This window comes from Xenopus laevis, chromosome 1S (assembly GCF_017654675.1).
Source record: "Xenopus laevis strain J_2021 chromosome 1S, Xenopus_laevis_v10.1, whole genome shotgun sequence".
NCBI classification, from domain to species: Eukaryota; Metazoa; Chordata; class Amphibia; order Anura; family Pipidae; genus Xenopus; species Xenopus laevis.
In genome coordinates this window covers 185,296,699-185,322,473 of record NC_054372.1, presented here as the reverse complement: position 1 = coordinate 185,322,473, position 25,775 = coordinate 185,296,699, and the positions used below count along the sequence as shown (strand labels likewise).

The 25,775-nt window shown below is 42.2% G+C and overlaps 1 protein-coding gene across 1 annotated transcript in view; it reads right to left on the bottom strand.

The window, feature by feature from the left end:
* Nucleotides 1-25,775, bottom strand: part of dab2.S (Dab, mitogen-responsive phosphoprotein, homolog 2 S homeolog) — a 91,459-nt gene that overhangs the window by 21,543 nt on the left and 44,141 nt on the right. Inside the window, 21 exon segments of the mRNA NM_001089785.1 lie at nucleotides 118-171; nucleotides 1,378-1,404; nucleotides 4,480-4,512; nucleotides 4,515-4,518; nucleotides 4,520-4,531; nucleotides 4,533-4,541; nucleotides 4,543-4,562; nucleotides 5,274-5,289; nucleotide 5,292; nucleotides 5,295-5,299; nucleotides 5,302-5,309; nucleotides 5,311-5,316; nucleotides 5,319-5,337; nucleotides 5,339-5,346; nucleotides 5,348-5,352; nucleotides 5,355-5,364; nucleotides 5,367-5,372; nucleotides 5,374-5,381; nucleotides 13,155-13,160; nucleotides 20,139-20,241; nucleotides 20,936-21,075. Coding sequence (NP_001083254.1) covers nucleotides 118-171; nucleotides 1,378-1,404; nucleotides 4,480-4,512; nucleotides 4,515-4,518; nucleotides 4,520-4,531; nucleotides 4,533-4,541; nucleotides 4,543-4,562; nucleotides 5,274-5,289; nucleotide 5,292; nucleotides 5,295-5,299; nucleotides 5,302-5,309; nucleotides 5,311-5,316; nucleotides 5,319-5,337; nucleotides 5,339-5,346; nucleotides 5,348-5,352; nucleotides 5,355-5,364; nucleotides 5,367-5,372; nucleotides 5,374-5,381; nucleotides 13,155-13,160; nucleotides 20,139-20,241; nucleotides 20,936-21,075 — 500 coding nt within the window.

Here is a 25,775-nt window from a genome sequence, read left to right as displayed (position 1 = left end):
CTCTAATTTCTAGTCCTTGTGCCGCTTCAGTGATCATTTATGGCTCAGTCTGCGGCTCTTATGGGCTGGAGGTGCAAACAAGGAAACTCATCAGCATGAAACAATTAATTCACTTACCAGTTTTAGTTTGTCAACTTCCTCGTTAATGCTGAGCAGGGCGTCGCTTCCATTCTAAAGAGCGGAAAGTATTCGTTAATGGCTCATTTGGGTAAACTGGACAAATTGCGGCTCACGATGCAGAAAAGCTCTGAGCTAAAGCTTCCTACTATAAATAATAATGTGAAGCTAATTTATATATAGATTAGGAAAGGTAATGGAAAAGAGTCTGTAGGCCAATCAATGAAGTGCGGCGCAGCAATGAATGTTAATCAGGAGCTATTGATTGAAATGACTTACATTGATAGGGATCATTAAGCAGCACTGATTTAGCAGCAGCAGCAGCACTGTTAGAACCACACTGAAACACATCTCAGACCCCCAAAAGAATGAATGGTCTGAGCTATGGAATTATCTATTCATTCCATTACATAGGAGTTGATGGAAAATAATTAGCCTCACTACTGATACCATTATTGGTTGACTTTAAGGGCTCTTACAGACGAGCGTTTTTACCTGCACTCCCCTGCGTTCCGTTTTTCTGCGTTCAGCCGCAGGGGAGCACAGGAATAGACGCATTACATTTTTTCCAATGGGGCTGTACTCACACAGGTGCATGTAGGAGCCGAACGCAGGAAAAATGCAGCATGTTGTGTCTCAACCTGCATTCGGCGCCTCACGCCTGTGTGAGTACAGCCCCATTGGAAAAAATGTAATGCGTCTATTCCTGCGCTCCCCTGCGGCTGAACGCAGAAAAACGGAACGCAGGGGAGTGCAGGTAAAAACGCTCGTCTGTAAGAGCCCTTATAGCTATGCAGCAGTAACGTAACTACCCTCTTCTGGATCCCCACCCCTCCAGATGCCTTCAGGTCTTCAGTCCAGGATTTCGTTGGGCCCCTAGAGGAGAGTCGGCCTTGGTGCAATCGCATTCCCTGCTTCCATGGTAGTTACGCCACTGCTATGCAGCTTTAGGTCTACCTAAACATATAAAAAATATCCCCAACCCCCATTTTACTTGTTAGCAGCGTCCACCACCGGGGGGTGGGAAGTGACCAGTTACCAACAATAAGAAACCCCCAGCAAGAGGGAGCTGATAAATTAGAAGTACAGAATCCATGATTAGTGATGGAGACTCTACTGGGACATATTCTTTGCTCAGCCTTAAACATACAGGTTTATTGGATCCAGATCACAATGACCCTGATGTGAATATTTGCGATGAACTTGTCCCACAAAGCACTTTATAAATAAAGGATACTACTAATAATAATCATATCATACCTCTAATGGCTGACTGCCTTCATCGTTCTACATAAAAAAAGAAAATAAATATTACAATTGCTGATAAAATAAATGTAGGTGAATGCCATATTCCTCAAAGACCTAATCTTCATATAATTCCTATAAACTTGTCTTACATGTTACATGGTACTATATGTTTTTCGCCTTCCTTTGGATAAACTGGCAGTTAGGCAGCTATAAAAGGTTGAACTTGATGAACGTGTGTCTCTTTTCAACCTAACTTACTATGTTACTGTATTACTATACAACCTTTTTGATAGGGAACTAATTATCTGCCCTATGCCAATATTTCTCCATAACACTAAAGAGACCTTTAGGTTTGCTGTGGTCATCAGCAGGCTAGTGCCATATACTGGTGGAAACATTGGTTCTGCAAAGTTAAAGTGGACCTGTCACCCAGACACAAAAAGCTGTATAATAAAAGTCCTTTTCAAATTGAACATGAAATCCAATTTCTATTTTTTATTAAAGGCATTCATAGCTGTTGTAAACTCATTTAACATCTCAGTGTAATCAAAATTGTTCCGCCTCCTCTATGGCCTGGGCGCAATTATTTAACTTTCCATTCAGCATTCCTAATGTCACTGCTCTCCCCACTTCCCCCGTTCTTCTTCAAAACATTTAATTGTGTTCCAGGGCAAATGGGGATGGACATCAGGTCCCATTCTGGTGACAAAAAAGATTTGAGATGATAAAGATTGTCTTAATAACATGTCCCCAAAAGGCTCCTGCCTGCTTGCTATAATTATGAATTCCCAGACTGATGGAAACAAGATTCAAATAATTTATATTGTGTAATTTAAGTTAATTTTGCTTGACTAATGTGATAAAAAAGGATTATGAATAATTTTTTTGGGTGGCGGGTCCCCTTTAATAAATGGGAAACACAACATTTTTATGATAAAGATGTGTTGCACAACTCCAAGGCTCTATTTCATTTTCAGTTATTTTCTTATAGATATAAAAGGACTAATGTAATAAAAGTAAACAAAAAAATAGTAAATATTATCCGCTGATTGGTTGATACGGGTTAAGTTAAAAACCCAAGATCATTTAATTCATTACCCCCATAGACATTTAGATATTACAATACACTATCCTACAAATGCCGTATGGTTAATATTAATGTGTCCACTAGGGGCATTTAGAAGTTTTGCTTTAAGGGTTGCTATGAAGAGAAATCTTTAGACAAAGAATAATTATATTGTATTCAGCCTAAATGTTCTTCCTCATATCTGATATAAAAATGTCAGGCATATGGGTGAAAATCTAGACTGCTGGGAACACTCAGACCTCTCGCTGTTCCCACTGCAGCGCAGGAGGATTTGCATGTTTGCTCTGTCATTTATGCTAAACCATAATCATTTCCTACATAATCCTGGTGAATTTTACTGCTTCTGCCCTTATCCTTAGCTGCTGGCTAAAAAATAAACGTGCCCTTTTGTGTGGAATTATAACAGTTATTAAAAACAAATCTTGCTATACAATCCAATGGGCATTAAAATAAAGGCACAGGCCACTCCCTATTGCAATGAATAGGACTTGTGTGAAATACTCTTTGCCTCCTGTTTTAATCATGAAAAATCTATGTTTTTTTTTTGTTATTTTTGAGCAAAACAGGGAAATTGAAGCTCCTCCATGTTTGGCCCTTGCAAGGTAGGTCATTCCTTCCCAGAGCACAGATATTCCTCCTGCATAATGGACTCCTGATGACCTGTTTAGCTCAAGAAATAACAAAAAACATGAATTTGGTCAAATTTTTAAAGGGGGGTGCAACTCCCTCCCCCCATCCAGGTTGAACTGGTCAGGGGGGCCCAGGGAAAAAAAAGGCCCTGCGGGCCCCAGATGCCCCCACTGCTTTAAAGCCTTTGCTGCTTCTGGGGGGGTGGTGGAGTGGGGGGTGGGGGGGTGTGGGGCTGGCCCCCCTGATGGGCCGCCCGGTGGGCCCAAAACCCCCAGTCCTAAGCTCTGCCGCAATTCCTTTCCCCCGTGCAGAGGGGGCCGGGTGGGATAAAGGCTAGCCCCCTGGTCTTTTACTTCCCCCCTCATGCCGATAAAGGTCCAGTGAAAACTAAAAGCAGGTGCAAGGCAGATGTGTCCCACAGGTAATCCGTAACTTTCCCTTCTGAATGACATAATTAGGCATAAGGGGTCTTTAAGAAAAAAAAGGGGAAAATTGTGCTCCCCTATTTTTTAAAACCATTGGGGGGGGTGCAATGAGGCTGTGACCCAAAAAAATAAGACAATACAAAGCCTCTGCACTAAACCCATTATCATATATTTAAGACAGAGACATTTTGTGCATAGTGATCTGAAAAAGCTTCCCCTTAAAAAAAACAGGGATTGTTTGTGCAATATTGCAATATTTTAAAATGAACAATACGTAAAACTCCCGTATTGGCCAGTCCTACGCTTAATTTTCATCTGTTTTTATTAAGAATTCTATTGTATTAAAAAATTTTTTCAAAGGACAAAATTTTTCTGCAACTTGGCTGCCCTTTTATTAGAACCAGTGGGTCACCTGACATAGCTGGGGGGGGGGGGAGCTACAACATGGGCTGGTCCTGCTTCTGAAAAAAAAAGGGGGAAAGTTGTCCCCCCTTTTTTTGGGGGGGAAAGGGGGGGTGCCCCAAAAATAATATGGGGCCCAAAAACAAGGGGCCCCAAAAATTTTTTAAAAGAATCAAAAAAAAAATTGGGGCGGGGGGATGCCAGAAAATGGAGATTTTTAGTATTTTCCAGCTTAAAATATTAATATATGGACAAACAATTCCCGTTTTGTTTTAAGGGTGGGGTTTTTTTAGGGGGGAAAGGAAAAAAAAGTCTCTGTTTTAAAATTTTATTGATAATGGGTTGAGGGGGAGGGGGCTCTTTTTATTTGTCCTATCAAAAGTACATTTTGATAAAAGGGGGTTCCCCTAAAAAAAAGAGAAAATTTTTAATTTTGGGAAATTTTTATAGTGGCGAAGAATCTACTTGGGGGCCCCCCGTCTACCCCAACCCCCTAGTGCGTTTTTGGGGATGTCACAGGGGGAATTTTCCGGAAACTAGATCCATACCCCTTTAAAACAAAAAAATCCCCTTCTTCTTGTCTTCATCCCCTCTTTTTTGTGTTTTTAGAAAGACTTGGAAAATCTTTTGGGTTTGAAAACCAAAGGTTGGGCCCCGTGGGAAAGGAGACCTGTCTTTTAAAATTTTCTGCTTTTTTATTAAGGATATAAACCCCCCAGGTAAAACTTTTTCCCTTTGGGTTTTTAAAAATGCCCCGCAGTCCCAAAACCCGGGGTCTTTTTTTAACCCCCCCGGGGAAGGGGGAACCGTTTTTGAAAACTTTTGGGGGCCGGGGCTAGTTTTTAAAAGGGGGTACTGTATGGGAAAAAACTTTTTTTTTTTCAAAAAATTTTAGTTAAAAGTGCTGCTCCAGCAGAACCCCCTGGGGCTTAAACCCTTTTTTTAAAAAAACAAAACAGGGTTTTTTTTTTTTTTAATTTTTAAATCTGACATGGGAAAAGCATATTGGTTTTGTTTTCCCCAGCTGCCCAAAACCCTTTTGACTTATGCTCTGCTAAAGGGGTTAGGGTTTTCTCTTTTAATTGCCCCTACTTGGGGGGGTTTGGAAGGGGGTATCAAGGCCTCCCCCCAGCAAGGGGCCAACAAAAGAACAAAAGGGAAAAGGAACCCAGATTTGGAGGGGTCCCCCCAAAAAAAATAACACCTTTTCCCGGGAAAATTTAAAAACAGGGGCTCAATAGTAAAATCCAGGTCCCACTGAGACACATTTTGTTACATTGGTTTTATGGGACTGTTTGTAAAGAGGGGAATTGGTTGGTAATAAGAAAACAAAAAATATTGAGCCGGGGACTCTTACAACATACCTGCGGGCCCCTCTTTTTGGAAAAACGGTGCTCCCCCCGCTCCCAAACATACCCCAAAGCGCGGATCCGCCGCCGGCAAGAATAAAATTTTTTAACAGGTTTTTTCATCTCTTTATACGAAAAGAAATTTAATTAAAAAAAAGTGAAATAAATTTTCCCTTTCTTTTTTAAAATTTTAATATGCCTAACAGGGGTTTTTTTTTTAAATTTTTTCCAATGGAAAATAACGGCTTTTTTTTAACTTTAAAAAAAAAAAAAACAACAAAGTATTTGGGGCCTTATCTGTGGTTGCATTTTTTTTGGGTAAATAGTACATTTATGGGGAAATTTTTTTTTTCGGGTCTGGAATTTCCCTGGGCTTTCAGGGTTCACCATTAAAGAGGGATGAAAGAAGTTGGGCAGTTGGACCCCTTGGGGAAATTAAAGCATTTTTCCCCCAAAACAAACTGGGGGGGTAGGCAATTGTAATTTTTTTCTAGTGCCCCCTTTTGACCCAGGTTTGCCGTTCGTTACCCTTAGTTTTGGCCCGGGGTTAAAAATTTTCCCGTTAACTTACATTTTATGTCAGTGTCAACAATCTACCAAAAGGGGCAATAAAAAAAGGGTCCCCCCTCTTGGAGCGGAAGGTGTCTAATCTGGTTACCAGCTCAAGATCTACTGGAAGTAGATCTACCTTTTTAATGCCTTTTCTGGCAATAGAGTTGTAAACAATGGAAATCAACCAGTTTTCAGTCTTGCTGTGACTATTCATGGAATATAAATATACAAATTCAAAATTGCCAGTCATAAGGTATAAGAGATTTGGAGTAGAATGGAAATATAGTCACATACATAGATGGATTTTAATGAAAACTTGGGAAGACCAAGACCAATTAATGCCAAAGATATTATCCAAGGAACTGGCAATTTGTTTAATCTGCTGTTTTTCTCCTAGAGGTATTATGCATGGAGCTGGAGCTCTATTTATCCTGTGTTCTGGGGTACTTTTTATAGAACTGCCACTATATTTTCCTTGCCAAGTGTTCTGCAATATTTGTTGTAGAATTGCCACTGTATTTATCTTGTCATGTGTTCTGGGGTATTTTTTATATAGAAATTCCACTGTATTTATCCTGACATGTATCCTGGGGTATTTTTATATAGAACTGCCACTGTATTTATCCTGCCATGTGTTCTGGGGTATTCAGGCCCAGATTTGTGGCGAGGCCACAAAGGCCTGGGCCTAGGGCGGTAGAATAATAGGGGCGGCATGCCGCCCAGTCGCTTAACTGGGAGCTCTGTGCGCTCCGGTGCAGACGTGCATGTGCGGGGGTATACGAACAGGCACTAGGGCCACGCGGCTGGGAGCCAGGACTGTGTGGCGACGGGGCGCTCGCCTGCCCTGGTGGTATTTTTATATAGGATTGCCACTGTATTTATCCTACCATGTGTTCTGGGGTACTTTATATAGAATTGACAGTGTATTTTCCTTTCCATGTGTTCTGCAATATTTGTTGTACAATTGTCACTGTATTTACACTGCTATGTGTTTTGGGGTATTTTATATAGACCTGGCACTGTATTTGTTCTGCCCTTGTGTTATAGGGTATTGTACATTGAACTGCTCCTGGGATACTATTACTGAATTTAAGGACATGTGTTTAATTAGCCTCCCCAAGCACAAAAATCACCCACTGCCAAAAGTCAGATATATCTATGCTAAAATCATTGTTTTGAACCACAAGTAGACGTGTTTGAGGGACCCTATTCCCTCTGTTGTCTTTATATTTCACCTGCATTTTCATAAATTCTGACAACTGTATGGGGCAATACATACCAGGCTTGTTTTGAGATACTTTAAACACTGCAACTTTTGTTCAGGTCTAAGGGCCTTCTGATTCTTGTTGACCTGTCTGATATTGGTGTTCAAAGAAGCTTTTGTATTCATTGTCTTTATATTACAGCCCTGGCTGTGCTTTGACGGAATAAGTCATCTATTTCAGATTGTGCTGCCCAGTTGGTATCACTCTGTCCTCACAATCAAGTCAGTGCTCAGGTATCTACAAGTCTCTTAGAGGAGAAATTTATGTTTACCTATTTGCCAATTCTTCATCATATTTATTTCCTTAATTTTGGCTGAAAAAATTGAAATTTTCTATAGTTACATAGTTAAATCTGGTTGAAAAAAGACAAAGTCCATCAAGTTCAACCCATCCAAATGAAAACCCAGCATCCATACATACACCCCTCCCTACTTTCACATAAATTCTATTTACCCATATCTATACTAATTATAGAGTTTAGTATCACAATAGCCTTTGATATTATATCTGTCCAAGAAATCATCCAAGCCATTCTTATAGTCATTAACTGAATCAGCATCACAACATCACCAGGCAGTGCATTCCACAACCTCACTGTCCTGACTGTGAAGAACCTCCTACGTTGCTTCAAATGAAAGTTCTTTTCTTCTAGTCTAAAGGGGAGGCCTCTGGTACGGTGATCCACTTTATGGGTAAAAAGGTCCCCTGCTATTTGTCTATAACAGGGGTAGGCAACCCGCGGCTCCGGAGCCTCATGCGGCTCTTCATCCTGCTTGCTGTGGCTCAGTCTTGCGGCTTGGCCTGCACTCACTTCTTGAGTGCGCGACCGCGATAAGACAGCGGTTAGCTTACCACGGTCACACACACAGGAAGCCGCCAGCAGGTGCGAGGGCTGTAAAGACGTCCCAGGAGTGACAGGCAAGACTAAGACGCAGCAAGATGATTCCTCATGGACCTTACCCTGGTCACACACGCAAGACATGAGAGGGAAGATCAGCATGGAGCTTCAGAAACAGAAGTCACATTAAACAGATGAGAACACTAGCATTTAATAAGGCTATTCAGTGTAATTTATTTCATAGTAGGCCTACACATACACACTGCACTTCTGTTTGTTGTATTCTGTAACGGTTAAAATTAAAAAAAGGTTAAAACTTTTAAAAGTTTATAAGCTGTGCTAATTTTCTTTAGTGGAAGAGGTGGCAAAATGGCTCTTTTGATAGTAAAGTTTGCAGACGCCTGGTCTATAATGTCCTCTAATGTACTTGTAAAGTGTAATCATTATCCCTCGCAAGCGCCTTTTTTCCAGAGAAAACAACCCCAACCTTGACAGTCTCCCCTCATAATTTAAGTCTTCCCTCCCTCTAACCAATTTAGTTGCACTTAGTCTCTGCACTCTCTCCAGCTCATTTATATCCCTCTTAAGGACTGGATTCCAAAACTGTACTGCATACTCCAGATGAGGCCTCACCAGGGACCTATAAAGAGGCAGAATTATGTTTTCATCCCTTGAGTTAATGCCCTTTTTTATGCAAGACAGAACTTTAGTAGCCACAGAATGACACTGCCCAGAACTAGACAACTTGTTATTTAGAAAAAACCCAAGATCCTTCTCAGTTAAGGGAACCCCAAACACACTGCCATTTAGTGTATAACTTGCATTTATATTATTTTTGCCAAAGTGCATAACCTGCATTTATCAACATTGAACCTCATTTTCCAGTTTGCTGCCCAGTTTTCCAGTTTAGACAAATCACTTTGCAAAGTGGCAGTGAAAGCGGAAGCGAGGGGTGGGCTCACAGATTCAGAGGGTACACGATGCCACACAGACACAGACAACAGTTCTTACCCAGCAGTGAAGTTTACTGAACAATAATAAACGATAAATAGCTGGGCATGTATAAACAGTCAGATAACAAGGTATAAATCACACAATAACAGTAAGATTGCCTAACCTAAAACTAGCTCCTGCTGAATATTCCCCCATAGTCCGCGAAGCAGCCTGGCTGCCCCTAAATCTTCCTTCCCGGTCTTTGTCTTTGGGGTGCACCCTTAAGTATTGCGCAATACTATTTGTAATCCACAGGTAATGTGTCCTTCTCTTTACACGAGGCTTCCCTGTATACAGTTCCAAGCCCAGCGAAGTATGTCTCTAGCAATGTACTGTAATATACAAAATGTCACTGGTATGCACTATGATGCAGCAAGGCTGCGCTTACAGTTCCTTGGGTGCTTTAAGCAAGCTTTCCATGCTTCCTTCTGGATCCACAGGTCTTTCCACGGCCAAAACCACACAGACAGGAAACCCTGGATCATTCACTGCAAAACTGTCCTTAGGTGCTGCAGAAGGGAGCCACACATCACTTCCTGTTCCTCTCAGGACTCCACCTCCTTAGATAATCTGTGATGCATTAATCGAACTTGTTCATACAACCACAAACCTGTAATTACAGTTCAGTAGCACACTTGTGGGGTTCAGATCACTCCCCTAAATTAGCCTTATTCACGTTTTGAGAGGTGAATAAATATAAACTTTCATTACTATACACAGCATTGTATTATTCCATTTCCTTTGCTGCCACCTACTGACTAGTACAGGTAATTAAATACAAATATATTGTAGAACATGGCTTCATACCCTTACATGCCACCCCACTAAAACATTGGCGTCCCGACAGCTTCACCAAATAAACTCATCTGCTGCATAGCGCTGAGGGGGAATACCTGACGTGGAGCGCTCCGACCTGCGTAAGCCTAAGTTTTCTGTACTTGGTGTAGGAATAAGGCCCGGCTCCTCCCGAGGTGGTAGAGCATTCTCAGGGGTAGCCTCCGCTGCCGCCCCATTGGGAGAGGGTGATTCACTAGTTTGTGAAGGAAATGTAGTAATTACACACCATCCTACATCTCTTGGAGGTTTCGAAGGTCGCTGCTGAACATCTCTAGAATTGTCTGTCGTGGGGCAACTCTCTGAGAGACAGGGCCTGAGCATGTTGCGATGTAATCTTCGAATCGGTCCATTAGAGTTTTCCTTTTGCAAGTCGTAGACTGGGCCTTCCGGATACACCTGCCTCTTTACAATATATGGTTGTGCTTCCCAGCGGTCATCCAATTTATCTGTGGGCCGTTTAGCACGCACCAATACTCGGTCACCCGGCGTCAAGGGTGCAGTCTGCACAGGTTGGTGATCCCTAGTGGTTAGTTGTTGCAACTTCTCATTGACCAGCCGATATACAGTTCTCAGTTTGTCCTGGTGCTCCTGCACCCATGAGTCAACTGTCCTAGTGGACTCTTCCGACAGTGGACCCAGATTCATTTCGGCAACTTCCTGTCCTGGGCGACCAAACAGTAGCATATGTGGAGTATAGCCGGTAGTGTTATGAACACGATTATTGTATGCCCATAGTAGTTCAGGCAAATACTCGGGCCAGCGCAGCTTCTTTTCTTTCTCCAGAGTGCGAAGCATCTGTAGAAGCGTTCTGTTGAACCTTTCACAGGCTCCATTTCCCTGTGGGTGATATGGCGTCGTCCTTGACTTCTCCATCCCATACAATCGGCATAGCTGCTCCATTAACTTCCCTTGGAAGCAAGCTCCTTGGTCGGAATGAATCCGCTTCGGACATCCATACACCTGTATGAAGTGTTGACACACTGCACGGGCAGCTGACCCTGCCGTCTGGTCAAGGGTGGGTACCGCCACAGCGAACTTTGTAAAGTGATCAGTCATCACAAGGCAATATTGGTGTCCACTCACTGACTGACCAATCAAGATATAATCAATCATTAAGATTTCCAGTGGAGCCGATGTCTTAATAACTTGACTTGGTGCCCTCTGTTCAGGAGGTTTCGCCAGCTCACATGCTCGGCACTTCTGACATACTTCACGGACAATCTGCTCCAACTGCGGACAGTACACTAATCTCTGTACCCACTTGTATGTCTTCTCCACGCCAAAGTGGGCACCCTTCTCATGTCCTTCGAGGGCCACTTTACGAGCCAGGTTACTGGGTATCACCATCTGCCACCTTTCCTCAAGATCAGTAGGTAGAAACACTTTCCGGTACATTATTCTATTTCGGATTTGCAGCCGATCCCACTGTTGCAACAGCTTCCATCCATCTGAGGACAAGCGACTTCGCTCTTCCATTTTGGGCCATATCCCTGTCTTCACCCAATGTTTGATCTTCTTTAATTCAAGATCATCATCTTGCACCTGAGCCCATTCTTCCTCCGTCTTTCCCAGCAACACCGTGTTATGGATAGCCACCCCACTTGAGCTTGCTACGGGTGGCTGCCGTGGCACTCGGCCCAGATCGGGTGTCTCAGTCCCTTCATCTTCTTCATCCACCTCATCTGTTGGGGCTTCCCAGGTGACTCTGGACAGGGCATCTGCATTTGCGTTCTCCTTACCGGCACGGTACTTGATGGTATAATCAAACTTTGCCAGCCTTGCCACCCATCTCTGTTCTAAGGCGCCCAGCTTTGCATTCTGCAGGTGAGCCAAGGGGTTATTGTCTGTCCTTACTAGGACCTTTGCTCCAGTGAGATACCCCGAGAACTTTTCAGTCATTGCCCAGACCAACGCCAACAGCTCGAGTTTGAAGGAGCTGTAATTTTCCGGATTGCGCTCAGAGTCCCGTAGGGAGCGACTAGCATATGCAATGACTCGTTCTTGCCCGTCTTGTTCTTGGGCCAGCACCGCTCCTAATCCATGCAGACTTCCATCTGTGTAGAGCATAAATGGTTTGTCATACTGAGCATATGCCAGGATGGGGGCACTGATCAGGGCTCTCTTCAACTCATCAAAAGCCTGCTGCTGCGACAACCCCCACGATATGGGTCGTGTCTTCGGACCCTGGGCGGTCCCTCTCAAGAGCTCGTGTAGTGGTCCGGCGATCTTTGCGAAGCCTTTTATAAATCTTCGATAATATCCAGCCAGTCCAAGAAACGCCTTCACTTCTCGAAGTGTCTTAGGCTGTGGCCACTTACTCACTGCCTCTATCTTGCTCTCTGCAGGACGAACTCCCTCAGCTGATACAACGTGTCCCAGATACTCTAATCTTGTTTGAAAGAGATGACACTTCCTCGGTTTGATCTTGAGACCATGGGCACGGAGTCTACTTAACACTTGCCGCAATCTTCTCAAATGTTCTTCAAACGTCGGAGCATGGACTATTATGTCATCCAGGTAGATCAGAATTGACTCAAAGTTCAGTTCACCCAGGCAGTGTTCCATTAGGCGTTGAAATGTACCCGGAGCATTTGTTAGTCCAAAAGGCATTCTGTTGAACTCATACAACCCCATAGGTAAGATAAAGGCTGTCTTCTGTCTATCCTTTTCTGCCATAGGTACTTGCCAGTAGCCACTTGCCAAGTCCAAGGTTGAGAAATACTTGGCCCTCTGTAGTGCCGTCAGGGACTCTTCAATCCTTGGCAGGGGGAAAGCGTCCTTTACTGTGGCAGCGTTTAACTTTCTATAGTCCACGCAAAACCTCAAGGACCCATCCTTCTTCCGCACCAAGACCACTGGCGCCGCCCATGGACTCTGGCTCTCTTTGACTACTCCACTATCTAACATCTGAGACAGCATTGTCTTCACCTCTTGGTAGAGAGTGGGCGGAATCTGCCGGTACCTTTCTCGAATTGGAGGAGTATCCCCAGTCAGTATTTCATGTTCTATAACTGTGGTACAGCCAAAGTCCTCTTCAACACCGGGAAAAAGTGGATTGAAACTCCCATACTACAGCTTCGATCCTCTCCAACTGGTCGGCGGTGAATTGGTCGGCGTCGATCTTCATTTGCTCCAAGATCCGCCTGCCATTCCATTCAGGCGTGGGCTCTTCCACTGAGTTCTGGTCCACTGCCAGGGTCCAGATATCATTTTCAACTGACCGTAGAGCGAATTGTCTTCCTGTGAGTGGTACTCCTTGCAGAACATGTAGCTCAGCCACTTTCTCTCCAGCATGAAAGGTAACTTCATGGTCGTGTATGTTGACACACCGGACTACCACATGACCGTCCATTACTGTCACAATGGTTCTGGCAATCACTGGGCTCCGTCCAGCTTCTGACACACCCAGTGGCTCTACTAGCACTCCTATCCCATTCAATTTCCGCCAGCCTCCGACAGGCATTCGTATAATCTTTTCCTGTCGTGGGGGTACGATACAGGCTCTTCCATATGGGGCATACACTGCTCCCACTGGCTTATCTTCAGGGGTGCTTTTGCAGATACCGCAGGTCCGGATCAGCCTCTGGAATACCCTCTGGGTAGGCTTGTGGGAAGTCGTTTTCTTCCAGTAGCCCGGTCCCTCCTTTGTAAACAGGAGCTGATCTAGCCCTCTCAGGACATTCATCCCAATACCACGGGAGCTCCACACCGAGCCGGATTCTCTACCAGTACCACTCCCTTCCTGCCGACATCCTGTCCACATAGCTTCATCCGCATCCAAGCCACTCCGAACACTGGTATAGCAGTCTGATTTACCGCCGTCAGCTTAATCACAGTACCCTTGTCAGGTTTCAACATGTGTCCGAAGTGCTTTTCGAAGAACTCCACTGGCATGGTGGTAACTTCTGACCCTGTGTCTATAAGACATCCCACCATCTGTTCTTCAATTTGCACTGTTAGGTAGGGGCTTTCGGCAACCAGGTCCTGGGGGTCGTTAGGAATAGCTTGGCACCTGGCTTCCCCCGCGGTGTGCCCCACTACCGCGAGGGATTCCCGTTTAACGGCGGCTGTTCTGGATGTAGGCCCCTTTGCGGGCATTGACGGGAGATATGTCCTCTTTCTTGACAAACCCAACACTGTGGGCCCATAGTTCTCCGGTTCCTGGGAGGGCCCCACGACTGCGCCTCTTCAGGTGGTGTCCGGTCAGCCCAGTGCCTGGGGGAACTTCTCACTCTGGCCTCTGTAGCCACGGGATATCGAGGGGGACCCATTGGGGCGGCACTCCTCTGCCAGTAATCCGGCTGGACTGGTGCCATTGCTGAAACTTGCAACTGTGCCAACTGCTTCTGGATTTCTCCCAGGGATGCACTGAGTGCCTTCACAGTCTCTTGCAGCTCCCCTTCCTCAGAAAGAGTTCTTGGACTTCTTACAGCCTGCATCCTCACGGTGTAAGCCCCATAGGCCTCCTCCTTGTCTCTGGCCACCGCTTCAGCCTGTACCTTGTGAAATTGCAGCGTAGCATCCACCAGGATACGTTCCCTGAGGATCTGGCGGAGGGGGGGACTGCGCAATCCCAGAACAAACTGGTCCCGAAGGATTTGGTCTCCAGTTCCAAGAACATTAGCGCCATTGCCCTCTCTTCTCTGTATGTGTGCCCATATCTCTTGAAGAGCATTCGCAAACTGGGGGATAGTCTCATCTTCAAGCTGGAAGCGAGTGAATAAGCGAGACCTAAGGCTGCCAGTACCGGCAGTTTCTCCGTAGATAGGCTCAAGAATTGAGAGTATGGCCTCCAGAGTCTTCCTCTCCTCCTCTGGGCGTAGCATTACAGTGCGTCTCGCATCCCCTTCCAGGGCGTTCAGCGCCACATCGGATTGCAGATCAGGAGTCAAATTGTACAACCTAAGGGTACTTTTAAGGTAAGTGGCCCAGTCTTCTAGGCAGCATGTTCTGGCCGTCAAACCGTACTAGCTGGTTCAGTATTGCTCCTGCGGGCAAACACATGGTCGGAGCTACTCCCACGGCAGGAGGGGCAATGGGGGCTATGGCAGGAGCGGCCTCATGACCGGCTGGGTTCTGCATGGCGATCAATGTACCCTGCTCGCAGCGCCAACTGAAAGCGGAAGCGAGGGGTGGGCTCACAGATTCAGAGGGTACACGATGCCACACAGACACAGACAACAGTTCTTACCCAGCAGTGAAGTTTACTGAACAATAATAAACGATAAATAGCTGGGCATGTATAAACAGTCAGATAACAAGGTATAAATCACACAATAACAGTAAGATTGCCTAACCTAAAACTAGCTCCTGCTGAATATTCCCCCATAGTCCGCGAAGCAGCCTGGCTGCCCCTAAATGTTCCTTCCCGGTCTTTGTCTTTGGGGTGCACCCTTAAGTATTGCGCAATACTATTTGTAATCCACAGGTAATGTGTCCTTCTCTTTACACGAGGCTTCCCTGTATACAGTTCCAAGCCCAGCGAAGTATGTCTCTAGCAATGTACTGTAATATACAAAATGTCACTGGTATGCACTATGATGCAGCAAGGCTGCGCTTACAGTTCCTTGGGTGCTTTAAGCAAGCTTTCCATGCTTCCTTCTGGATCCACAGGTCTTTCCACGGCCAAAACCACACAGACAGGAAACCCTGGATCATTCACTGCAAAACTGTCCTTAGGTGCTGCAGAAGGGAGCCACACATCACTTCCTGTTCCTCTCAGGACTCCACCTCCTTAGATAATCTGTGATGCATTAATCGAACTTGTTCATACAACCACAAACCTGTAATTACAGTTCAGTAGCACACTTGTGGGGTTCAGATCACTCCCCTAAATTAGCCTTATTCACGTTTTGAGAGGTGAATAAATATAAACTTTCATTACTATACACAGCATTGTATTATTCCATTTCCTTTGCTGCCACCTACTGACTAGTACAGGTAATTAAATACAAATATATTGTAGAACATGGCTTCATACCCTTACAGCAGCATCCTGCATGGAACCTATAGTTCTGCACAATTTAGTATCATCTGCAAAAATAGAAACAGTACTTTCAATGGCCACCTCCAGGTCATTAATAAACAAGCTGAAAAGCAAGGGACCTAGTACAGAGCCCTGCGCTACTCCACTAACAACACTGGTCCAATTAGAAAATGTTCCATTTACCACCACTCTTTGTAGTCTATCTTTTAGCCAGTTCTCTATCCAGGTACAAATACTATGTTCCAGGCCAACATTCCTTCATTTAACCAGTAACCTTTTGTGTGGCACTGTATCAAATGCTTTAGCAAAGTCTAATCACATCCACTGCCATTCCAGAATCGAGGTCCCTGCTCACCTTCTCATAAAAAGAAATTAAGTAATCAGAATCTGCTTTAACCGAAACGATACTGTCTCGTTGTATATTTCGATATCAATATAGATAGTTGCCTCATAAAAAGTTGATTCAACTTCACAATAAAAGAGCAGAAATAGAATTCAAGTGTGTTTCCACTATTTTTAACTGCCATTAGCAAAATGCACCTACAGAAATGAACTTTTTCATCTTCCATTGCCTTATGTTTTACTTCTATATTATCTTTAGCTTGAGTAAAGAAATGTCTTCTAAAAGAAAGTTACCAGTCCATCAACTCCAACACATTCCCAAATCTCCTCTCCGTAAGAAAGCAAAACAAAATTTTAATTCAAACCATTTTCTAAGTTGCTGAGAAAAGAAACAAAAAAGAAAATTCCTTGCAGGCTCCAGGGAGGGTCAGTGCAATAACCTCTCAAAAAGTTCTTTTCATCACCAGAGTCCGACACAGGACACAAGAAAATCACTTGCAATGGAAGGAGGTCACTTTCATCCCTAGCTTTGCCGCAGTAAGAGGAACATATGTGGAATTCTTCACTAACGGAGGAGGTCTCTGCAGACTCATTGTGTATGTTAGATTCCCAAAATGTTTGGATGTCAGTTTAGCGAGACACATCAGGAAATATATTTTTTCTATATCTTTATAACTAATAAAAAAAAAAATCATGCTTCAGGTTCTGTGTATTTACATTGTATATTACAGATGAGCCTCCTTGGATTTTTCTTTTAAGTTGGGTGTGCTTCTTACACAAGGGACAGCACACTAAGGGGAAAACTTAATAAAATTCGCAGAGAGTAAAACTTTGCGAATAAAAACTTGATTGTCGCAATGCGGTTTTCTTCGTTAGGCTTTTATTGCATTGGGAACCTTTATAAAACCTGCTGTGAAGTTTTGTTAAATATTTTGTCGCAAAAAATGGTAAAAAATAAATAATTGTACCAATATAAGATAACAGGTCCCTTGGGAAATGTTAGACTCACAGCTTAAAGGGCAATTCACCTTCAGTAGCAAAACGGTAATAACTGAAAAAAAAAACACAGAAATATGTTCAAACCTGCCAAATTTTGTAAAATTAACATGGTTTTTATGGGGTGTGGCCACAAAAATTAAACGGGGTCAAAAAATTCACTGTGCTAAGTGCACCAAATTTTTTCTCCCTCCTTTTTATTTCCAAAATGTTGGGAGGTATGGTTTGTGCCTAGCAAAAATTCACTCGTGATTTTGCGCTTAGGTCAATTTGCATATGGCTGTTAATTTAAAGTTGTATGGACGTCTTTATTATAAATGTTGCTGCAAATGCTTGAAGTTACCACTTTTTATTACAAATGTCCAGGGAACCTTAAGGGCAGTGACACACCAGGAGATTAATCGCTAGCGATAAATCGCTGCTTCTCTGGGCAATTAATCTCCTGCACTCTCCAGTAAAAAGCTTTCCCATAGGCAATAATGTGAATCACTGGTGGTATAACCCATGTGTCGCTCCAGTCTCCCAAAATCGCTACAAGAGGAAACTTCAAGCAATTTTGGGAGACTGGAGCGACGCATGGGTTTTACCACCAGTGATTCACATTAAGGGCTCTCTTGTCTATCTTGGGAGAACCTGGTTGAAGTCATTGAAAGGTGACAGTGAGCTGAATGTTCTGGCCCAACAGAGCGGGTTGACTCCATGGAGCAGAAACTGTTCTTGAAACTTTTTCTAGTTCCAATTGACTGTGGACACCTTACACCGCTAGTATCAGGCCTGGATTTTTGGGAAGGCCACAAAGGCCTAATCCTAGGGCAGTAAAATGTTTGAGAAGGTGAATCACCGGTATTAGTCAAGTAGTTGCCAGTGACATCAATAATAGGGTATGTTCTGGGCCCCATGTGCTATCAGCTAAAATGATATAATAGCACAGAAGCAGATCCAACAATTTAACATTACCCAATCAAAACAATCTGCAAGCTTTCTTGTAATCAGGCATATACTTCTCTTTTCTTGTTACCCTTAAGACAATGCTGAAGAAACATAAAACTTGTTTTGCATGCCTGCAAATGAGAACCTCCCACGAATTCTCTCTGTTGCTTAACACAATATTTAAACAGATGTGAATCATAAAAAAAAAATTTGTAAACTTTTCATGGCAAAAGTGTCCAGTCACAATACAGAACTATGTTTCTCTTACTGGAACGCCACGTTCCAGGCGGCCAGAGAGCGCACTTGCCAAGTGTTACATTATTTGTATCCAGCTGTTTTGTGAACTGATGAATTCACTCTCTCTCTCTCTTTCTATGTAATGGAATTTTTCAAACTTCATGTACTGCATTGACCCTACTAAGAACGAAATTGGATTTTGTCTTGGGAACAATTATTAAAGAAACATTTCTTGCACTGAAACTAATGAAGTTATGACAACGACAGGGTCAGACTGGGCTGGGGGGAGACTGGGGAAAATATAGATGGGCCCCAGAATTTATGGACCCCACCAAACAAGACCCACTCCCCATGTATGTTGCCAACCCACCCCCATCCATTTACGCAGACCGTTTGCATCGGTTAAGGAGCAGGAAGGAGGTATAATAAGGTAAGGCACGGTGCTGCATGGGTGGGGGAAGGGGGAGATGTATGCTGGGAGGGGGCCCCTCTGACTGCAGCCTAGGTAGGCCCCAGTCTAACGCTGCACAACTAGGGTTGCCACCTTTTCTGGAAACTATATACAGCTACCTGGAGATCTATTCTTCCATAAAATGGATCATCACCAGTGGCCACCACTTTAGACTAGAAGAAAAGAAGTTTCATTTGAAGCAACGTAGGGGGTTCTTCACAGTCAGGACAGTGAGGTTGTGGAATGCACTGCCGGGTGATGTTGTGATGCTGATTCAGTTAATGACTATAAGAGGGACTTGGATGATTTCTCGGACAGACAAAATATCAAAGGCTATTGTGATACTAAAATCTACAATTAATATAGATATTGGTAAGTATGTGCATTGGGTTTCATTTGGAGGGGTTGAACTTGATTAGACTTAACTATGTAACTATTCATTTTTGAGATAGCATTTTGTTGTGATTTACCACCCAAGAACGGGCGCAACAAAAAAATCCGCAACAGCAAGAAATAACCACAATTCTCTGCAAAATGTGATTTTGAAAAAAGAATAAACCACATTATTTCAAAATAAAATACCAGCAGAGTATAATCCCAGTGTCACTTCAGCCTATGATTTTTTCCGACTAATCAAGGTGACCAAATGCAAGATCCTCTCATTTGGCAACCTGTCCAAACATACAGATAATCAGGGTCGGACTGGGCTGGCGGGACACTGGGAATAAAACCTGGTGGGCCCCCGGCTCCATTGGACCCTGCCGGCCCAGATCCGCACCCTGGTTTTCTTCCTGCCACAACCGACCGGTCACGGGAAAAAATCAGTACACAGCAGCCACAGGGTCCAGAGGGGGGGACCTGAGTCAGAAGCCCCGGTGGACCCCCCAGTCCAACCCTGCAGATAATCCATGGACCAAACAAGTGAACTGACTGTATAAAGCCAATTCATCTCTAAAACCCTGCAAAGAAGACCCACAACCATGTATTTCAGCCTAGGAGATCTCATACCCAATGCCAAGCGATACGTCACATTCCACTTAACCCTCGTATAAATGCAACTGCAGAAAGGAAGTGTCCTGTGCAAGCAAGATAATATACATGCATATAATACATTATATATACATTTACCCCTTACCTGCGAAATAAATGGAAGATAAAGTCAACTGAATAACTAATGTTTTCTATATCGTTAAGCAGTTCTGTAAGGAAATTCTCCTGCTTCCTCTGTGTCCAAAAATAAATGTGCTGGAGCCAGCACTGCTGAACACCCACCGCATACATATGCAATTAATATGGCAGATCACTAAAGCATCTTATTAGGACTATTTAGGATGCTATTTTACCTAAGGACAGAAAAGCATAAAACATTTTCTATTTTTTTTTTTTTTCCGGCTATCCAGGCTCTGCATAAAACTGATAGATTATGCAAAGCACTTACATTACATTGGAATACTTACTCCAGTTTTCTCATCTATGATTTTTATTCCAGAAAGTGAAATGTTGACCCAAATTCTCTGTTTATGTTGTCCCTGAGAACGAGCCGCCACAGCCATCCCCTACCACAGAGAAAGAAAAAGAAAAAAAAAACCGATAAAATGCAAATCTCATTTGGAAAGAAACAAGTCGTATCAAAAGCTCTAAAAATAATGCCGTTTTGTGCATTTATTGTAACAAATCTGCCTAAGAAAGATATTTTTCTTAAATGGAATATTTTTGCATAATCTTCTGACGTCTGATGATGTTAAAAAAAACTAAATAAATAAAATGAAACTAAATATTTCACTTCAGCAGAAAAAAAAATGTAAACCATTTCGAATTAGATAAAGAAAAGTTTCAGGCGCAATGGAACAGGAGTCAAACTTGCAATTAGAGGCGTATGAACATGTATGACGTATCGATACAATAAAAAGACTTAAATGAAATTGTAGTTGAAGTTTTTACTGGTGGAACTGCAGGAACACGTACTTCTTAGCTCATCATTATCACCTGCTCACAAAGATCCAGCTGGTAAATGTGCCATTGGGGCTGGAGGTTTATACTAAATTATTTCCAACGTTTTTTAATTACTCCAACAGATACAGGGAAAAGCGCTCAACCACAAGAGCTACACACTTTGTAGAAGACTTTCAATCAAAGACACTGCACGCAGACTAAAAAGGTCTTTATGAAAGTTGATTACAAAGAAGAATTTTACTTGGCAAAGAATGGAAAAAGCAGTATCAGAAAACCTTTGTTTACTCGAGAGTTTACCTTAAGCTTCATCATGGAGTCCTGACTCATTTTATCTCCTCTGGCTTCAGGGACATCATCAATGCCAATTAATTTGGCTTTATATCTCACCCCATCTCCCTTGAATCTGGCCAAAAGGAATTCATCAGTTTTTTCTGGTCCTGAAAAAAAAAACAGGGAAAAAAAATTCTGAACAGAAGAAGCTTGAAAGGGAAAATGATATCTGCTTTGCCTTCTATTTATAAATCAAAAGTCTTACATGCAAGGGAACAATTATTTTCTGTGAACTTGGAAGAAAGATGCCACATTCCCTGCCTAAGGAGAACAAAGCTCAGACTCGCTCACAGAACACAAAAAAAAAAGCATCAGCCATTTGAGTCATGAATAGAAGAGTAGTGATGGGCGAATATCTCCTGTTTCACGTACGTAAATGTACGAAAAGTTTCATGAAAAAATCTGGAAATTCTGAAATTTTCACTGAAAAATCTGACATTTTCACCAAAAAATCATGAAAATCAGACATTTTCACTGATAAATCGTAAAAATCATAAATTGACGCCCGCGACTAAGCTGACGCTGGCGTTAAAGTCAATGAGCGTCAGAATAGTGTTGACGCCAGCTGATTTTGAAGTGAGCAAATTCTCGGACGTGCATCCCAAAAATTCTGACGCTGGCAATTTTTGCAGGAGATTCGCAAATTTATTCGACAGCAGCGAAACATGGAAATCCGTCGCAAATTCACCCATCACTATAGAAGAGACTTTTGAATTTCTTAGTTATACTGAAATCCTAAAATTTCAGTAATATTAAGAAATGGTCCAAATCACAAATATTACCTGACATTAAGAGGGTTATTTATCAAAATCAGAATTTTTTTTAAGAAAGTCAGACCAAACTAGAATCCACAATATAATCTTATTTATTATTTACAAAGCTTGAATTTAATTGGATCTGGGAAAAACTCGATAAAACCGAGCAAAAACCAAAATCGGACATTTTTTTTAAATTTTGTCCCAAATCACTAGATTTTTTTGCGCTTTTTCCCAAAAAGCCCGATCTTCCAGAAAAAAAAGTCACATTTTCATGGCTAATTCCAGCGAAGATACAGAAACTTCCAAATACCTCTCCCATTGACTTATATACAACCTCAGAATTCTGGATTTTTGCAGCATCAGGCTTTAATAAATCCTGAAAAATTCGAGTTTTAAAAAAAAGACCTGAAAAATACAGTACAGCTGACACTAAAAATGGGACCTGTTATCAAAAATGCTTGGGACCTGGGGTTTCCCAGATAATGGATCTTTCTATAATTTAGATCTTCATACCTTAAGTCTACTAGAAAATCATGTAAACATTAAATAAACCCAATAGGCTGGTTTTGCTTCCAATAAGGATTAATTATATCTTAGTTGGGATCAAGTACAAGCTCCTGTTTTATTATTACAGAGAAAAAGGAAATCATTTTTTAAAAAAAATTGGATTATTTGTATAAAATGGAGCATATGGAACACAGCCTTTCAGTAATTTGGAGCTTTTCGGATAATGGGTTTCCGAATAACCAATCCCATACCTGTATTGTTTTATTTTTACAGATAAAAAGGAAATAATTAGTAAAAATTTTGGATTATTTGGATAAAATGGAATCTAAGGGAGACAGACTTTCCGTAATTCAGAAAGATATTTCTTGTTGTGAAACTGAAATGTGATTTGGGTGAATATATTGGGCATTTTAATTTTTTTTGGTCAGTGTGTCCATATGTACCCAATATAGATAGGGGCTGATTTAACAAATTAACTTAAATTCTACAGGATTCAGTTATTTTAAGGCTGGGAATTTGTAGAGATTGCTTTTGGCTTATCTATAAGATTATTATAGTAAATTATAGTCTTTTTTTCACTGTCTGAGTATTATCCCATTATGCCAAACCAGCTAAAATAGAAATCGGTCTGGAATGTGGAATCTGCATAAAAGTTTATGGACAATGTTCATGTCAGTTGAATTAGTTCAGTATTGATATTGAGCAGTAAAATCCACCTTTGTTTTAATAAATTACAAACATGAAAAAATCTTTCCCTGCAAAATTTCCGGCAACAAAAAACCCCCACATTCCTGAATGTATTCAAATTTAAGTTTCAAAGATCAAATTTTCAAGATTTACCAATTGGAAACATTTGACAACTAAAACCTGGCATGCCTTTATACAAGCCAACGGGAAATAAAGTTTCATCATTACAGCTATTTAATTTTTTTGGAGTTTTCGAAACAGTCAAGAGTTTCAAAAATATATGGAACAACAGAATGCGATCAAGTTTCCTTTCTAAGGTTGTCATAAATACGCTAGTGATCTATTAAAAAGAATTGTGAGAATTGAAACACAAACTTGATCGGGTTTTTCTGTGATCAAGTTTTTAGAAGAACTAAAACTAAAAAGGAATATATCAATCTTCAATTGTGTTTGTTAATACAAAAGTTTAATAGATTCAAAGTTCAATCATTTAATTTGCTTGTAAAATGAATATGTTACAGGGCTTAAAATCAATAGAAATATTTGTAAAGCAAAACATAAGGACTGTCTGCGTAAAATGCAAGTTGATATTCTAATGCCATGGGGCCAGGCTATAAACAAGAGACAGTAAATCTTTCTCAAGTATGTCGTAAGCTCACATTTTGGTGGCCCCCCTGCATACTTACAGTAATTCAGCCTGTAGCTAGTAGTGATGGGCGAATTTGTGCCGTTTCGCTTCGCCAAAAAAATCGCGAATTTCGCGAAACGGCGAAAAATTTGCGAAACGGCCCCGTTTTTGGCGTCCGTTTTTTCGGAAAATTTTTTTTTGACGCTGGCGAATTTTTGCCGCGAATTTTCACGGGCGTTTTGCAAATTTATTCGCAGGCGGCGAATCGCACAAATTCACCGCAAATTCGCGCCTGGCGAATAAATTCGCCCATCACTAGTAACTAGTGATGGGCGTATTTGTCCCGTTTCGCCAAGAAATTTCCCGTCCGACCCAGGGGTATGGGGCCAGCATATCACCTGCATTTATTAGAGGGTTTTAAAGGAATTGTTCAGTGTAAAAATAAAAACTGGGTAAATAGATAAATTTTCTAATATAGTTATTTAGCCAAAAATGTAATATATAAAGGCTGGAGTGATTTGATGTATATTATGTCAGTCAGAACACTACTTCCTGCTTTTCAGCACTCTTTGTTTACACTGACTGGTTACCCTGGTTACCAGGCAGTAACCAATCAGAGACTTGAGGGGGGCCACATGGGTCATAACTGTTGCTTTTGAATCTAAGCTGAATGCTGAGGATCAATTGCAAACTCACTGAACAGAAATGTCCCATGTGGCCCCCCTTATAGTCGCTGACTAACTCAGAGTTATAGAGCTGAAAAGCAGGAAGTTGGATTCTGGCTGTTTTATTAGACATCTGTTCACTCCAGCCTTTATACATTAAATTTTTGGCTAACTAACTATATTAGAAACATTTTTTATTTTGCAGAGCCTATCTATTATTTACCCAGTTTTTATTTTCACACTGAACTATTACTTTAAGATGACTTTCACTTGTCACATTGAGTGATGGGCAAAACTGACCCGTTCCGCTTTGCCAAAAATTAGCGTAAAAGCAAAAATTCACTGAAATGCATTGAAGTCTATTATGGGCGACAAAAACTATTTTTTTTTACCCATTAGAGTCAATGGGTGTAATTTTTGCGGCGAAACTCTGCAAAAAATTTTGCTCATCATTAGTCACATTCTTTGCTGGAATATTAGAAGGTTGGGCAGTTGGAGGAAGTGAAATGACTTTCCATAACCTCTGCCCCTACAGATGCCACAGACTGATAGAAAGGGAACTTTTACAGCTTGTTAGATACATTCAGCGATTGTTTGACATGTGTTTTGGTTTTAGGAAACAAAATGTTAATGTTTTTATGCTTTCTTTCATAAACTGGGGTATAGAATGGATTAGTGGCTTTACTATAGAGGACGCAGACCCCACAGTCGCAGGGGGGGCCCGGACTGTGCTTCCTCTACAGCTAATAACTCACTCTTTATCTGTGGCGAGGAAAGAGGAAGCAAGTCGAGCGGGATGTGGGCTGGACATGGGCAGGATGGAGGCAGGGCATGGGCAGGGCAGAGGCAGGATGGGAAGTGGGCGGGAAGATGGCTATCAGAGTGCCCCAGGCCCTTCTGAAGATTTTTTTGCAGGGGGGCCCAGCGCACACTAGTTAGGCCACTGGAACAGATGCAGATTATATGCCTTTAAAGGAGAAGGAAAGGCTAAAACTAAGTAAGCTTTATCAGAAATGTCTATATAAATACACCAGTAACCCCTCAAAGTAGTGCTGCCCTGAGTCCTCTGTCAAAAGAAACATTTCTTTCCTTCTATTCTGTACTCATGGGCTCCTGTATCAGACTTCCTGTTTTCAGCTTAAACCTCCAGGGCTAGGGCTTGAGCATGCTCAGTTTGCACCTCTCTCACTCCTTTCTGCCCTCCCTTCTGTAATCTGAGCCCAGAGCTATGAGTGAGCAGGGAGATACTCAGGCACCAAGCTAATATGGCAGCTGCTATCCTAAACAAACAGAGAGCTTCTAGAGCTTTTTACTCAGGTATGGTAAAACATTCTATAGAATAAATATAGCATTCTAGCTTGCACTATTGCAGCTAATCTATTGGCAATCAAATGCCTCCATAGCTTTCCTTCTCCTTTAAGAATTAAAATAACCTTAGCAGCAGCTGTTTGCAATGACAAAGCATACTGTATCTCTTTCCTCTCTAAACGCACGCAGCCGGGATTAGAACAATGTTTGTCTTTGTTATGACAAAAAGACAAAACCAAGTTATTGTGATTCGT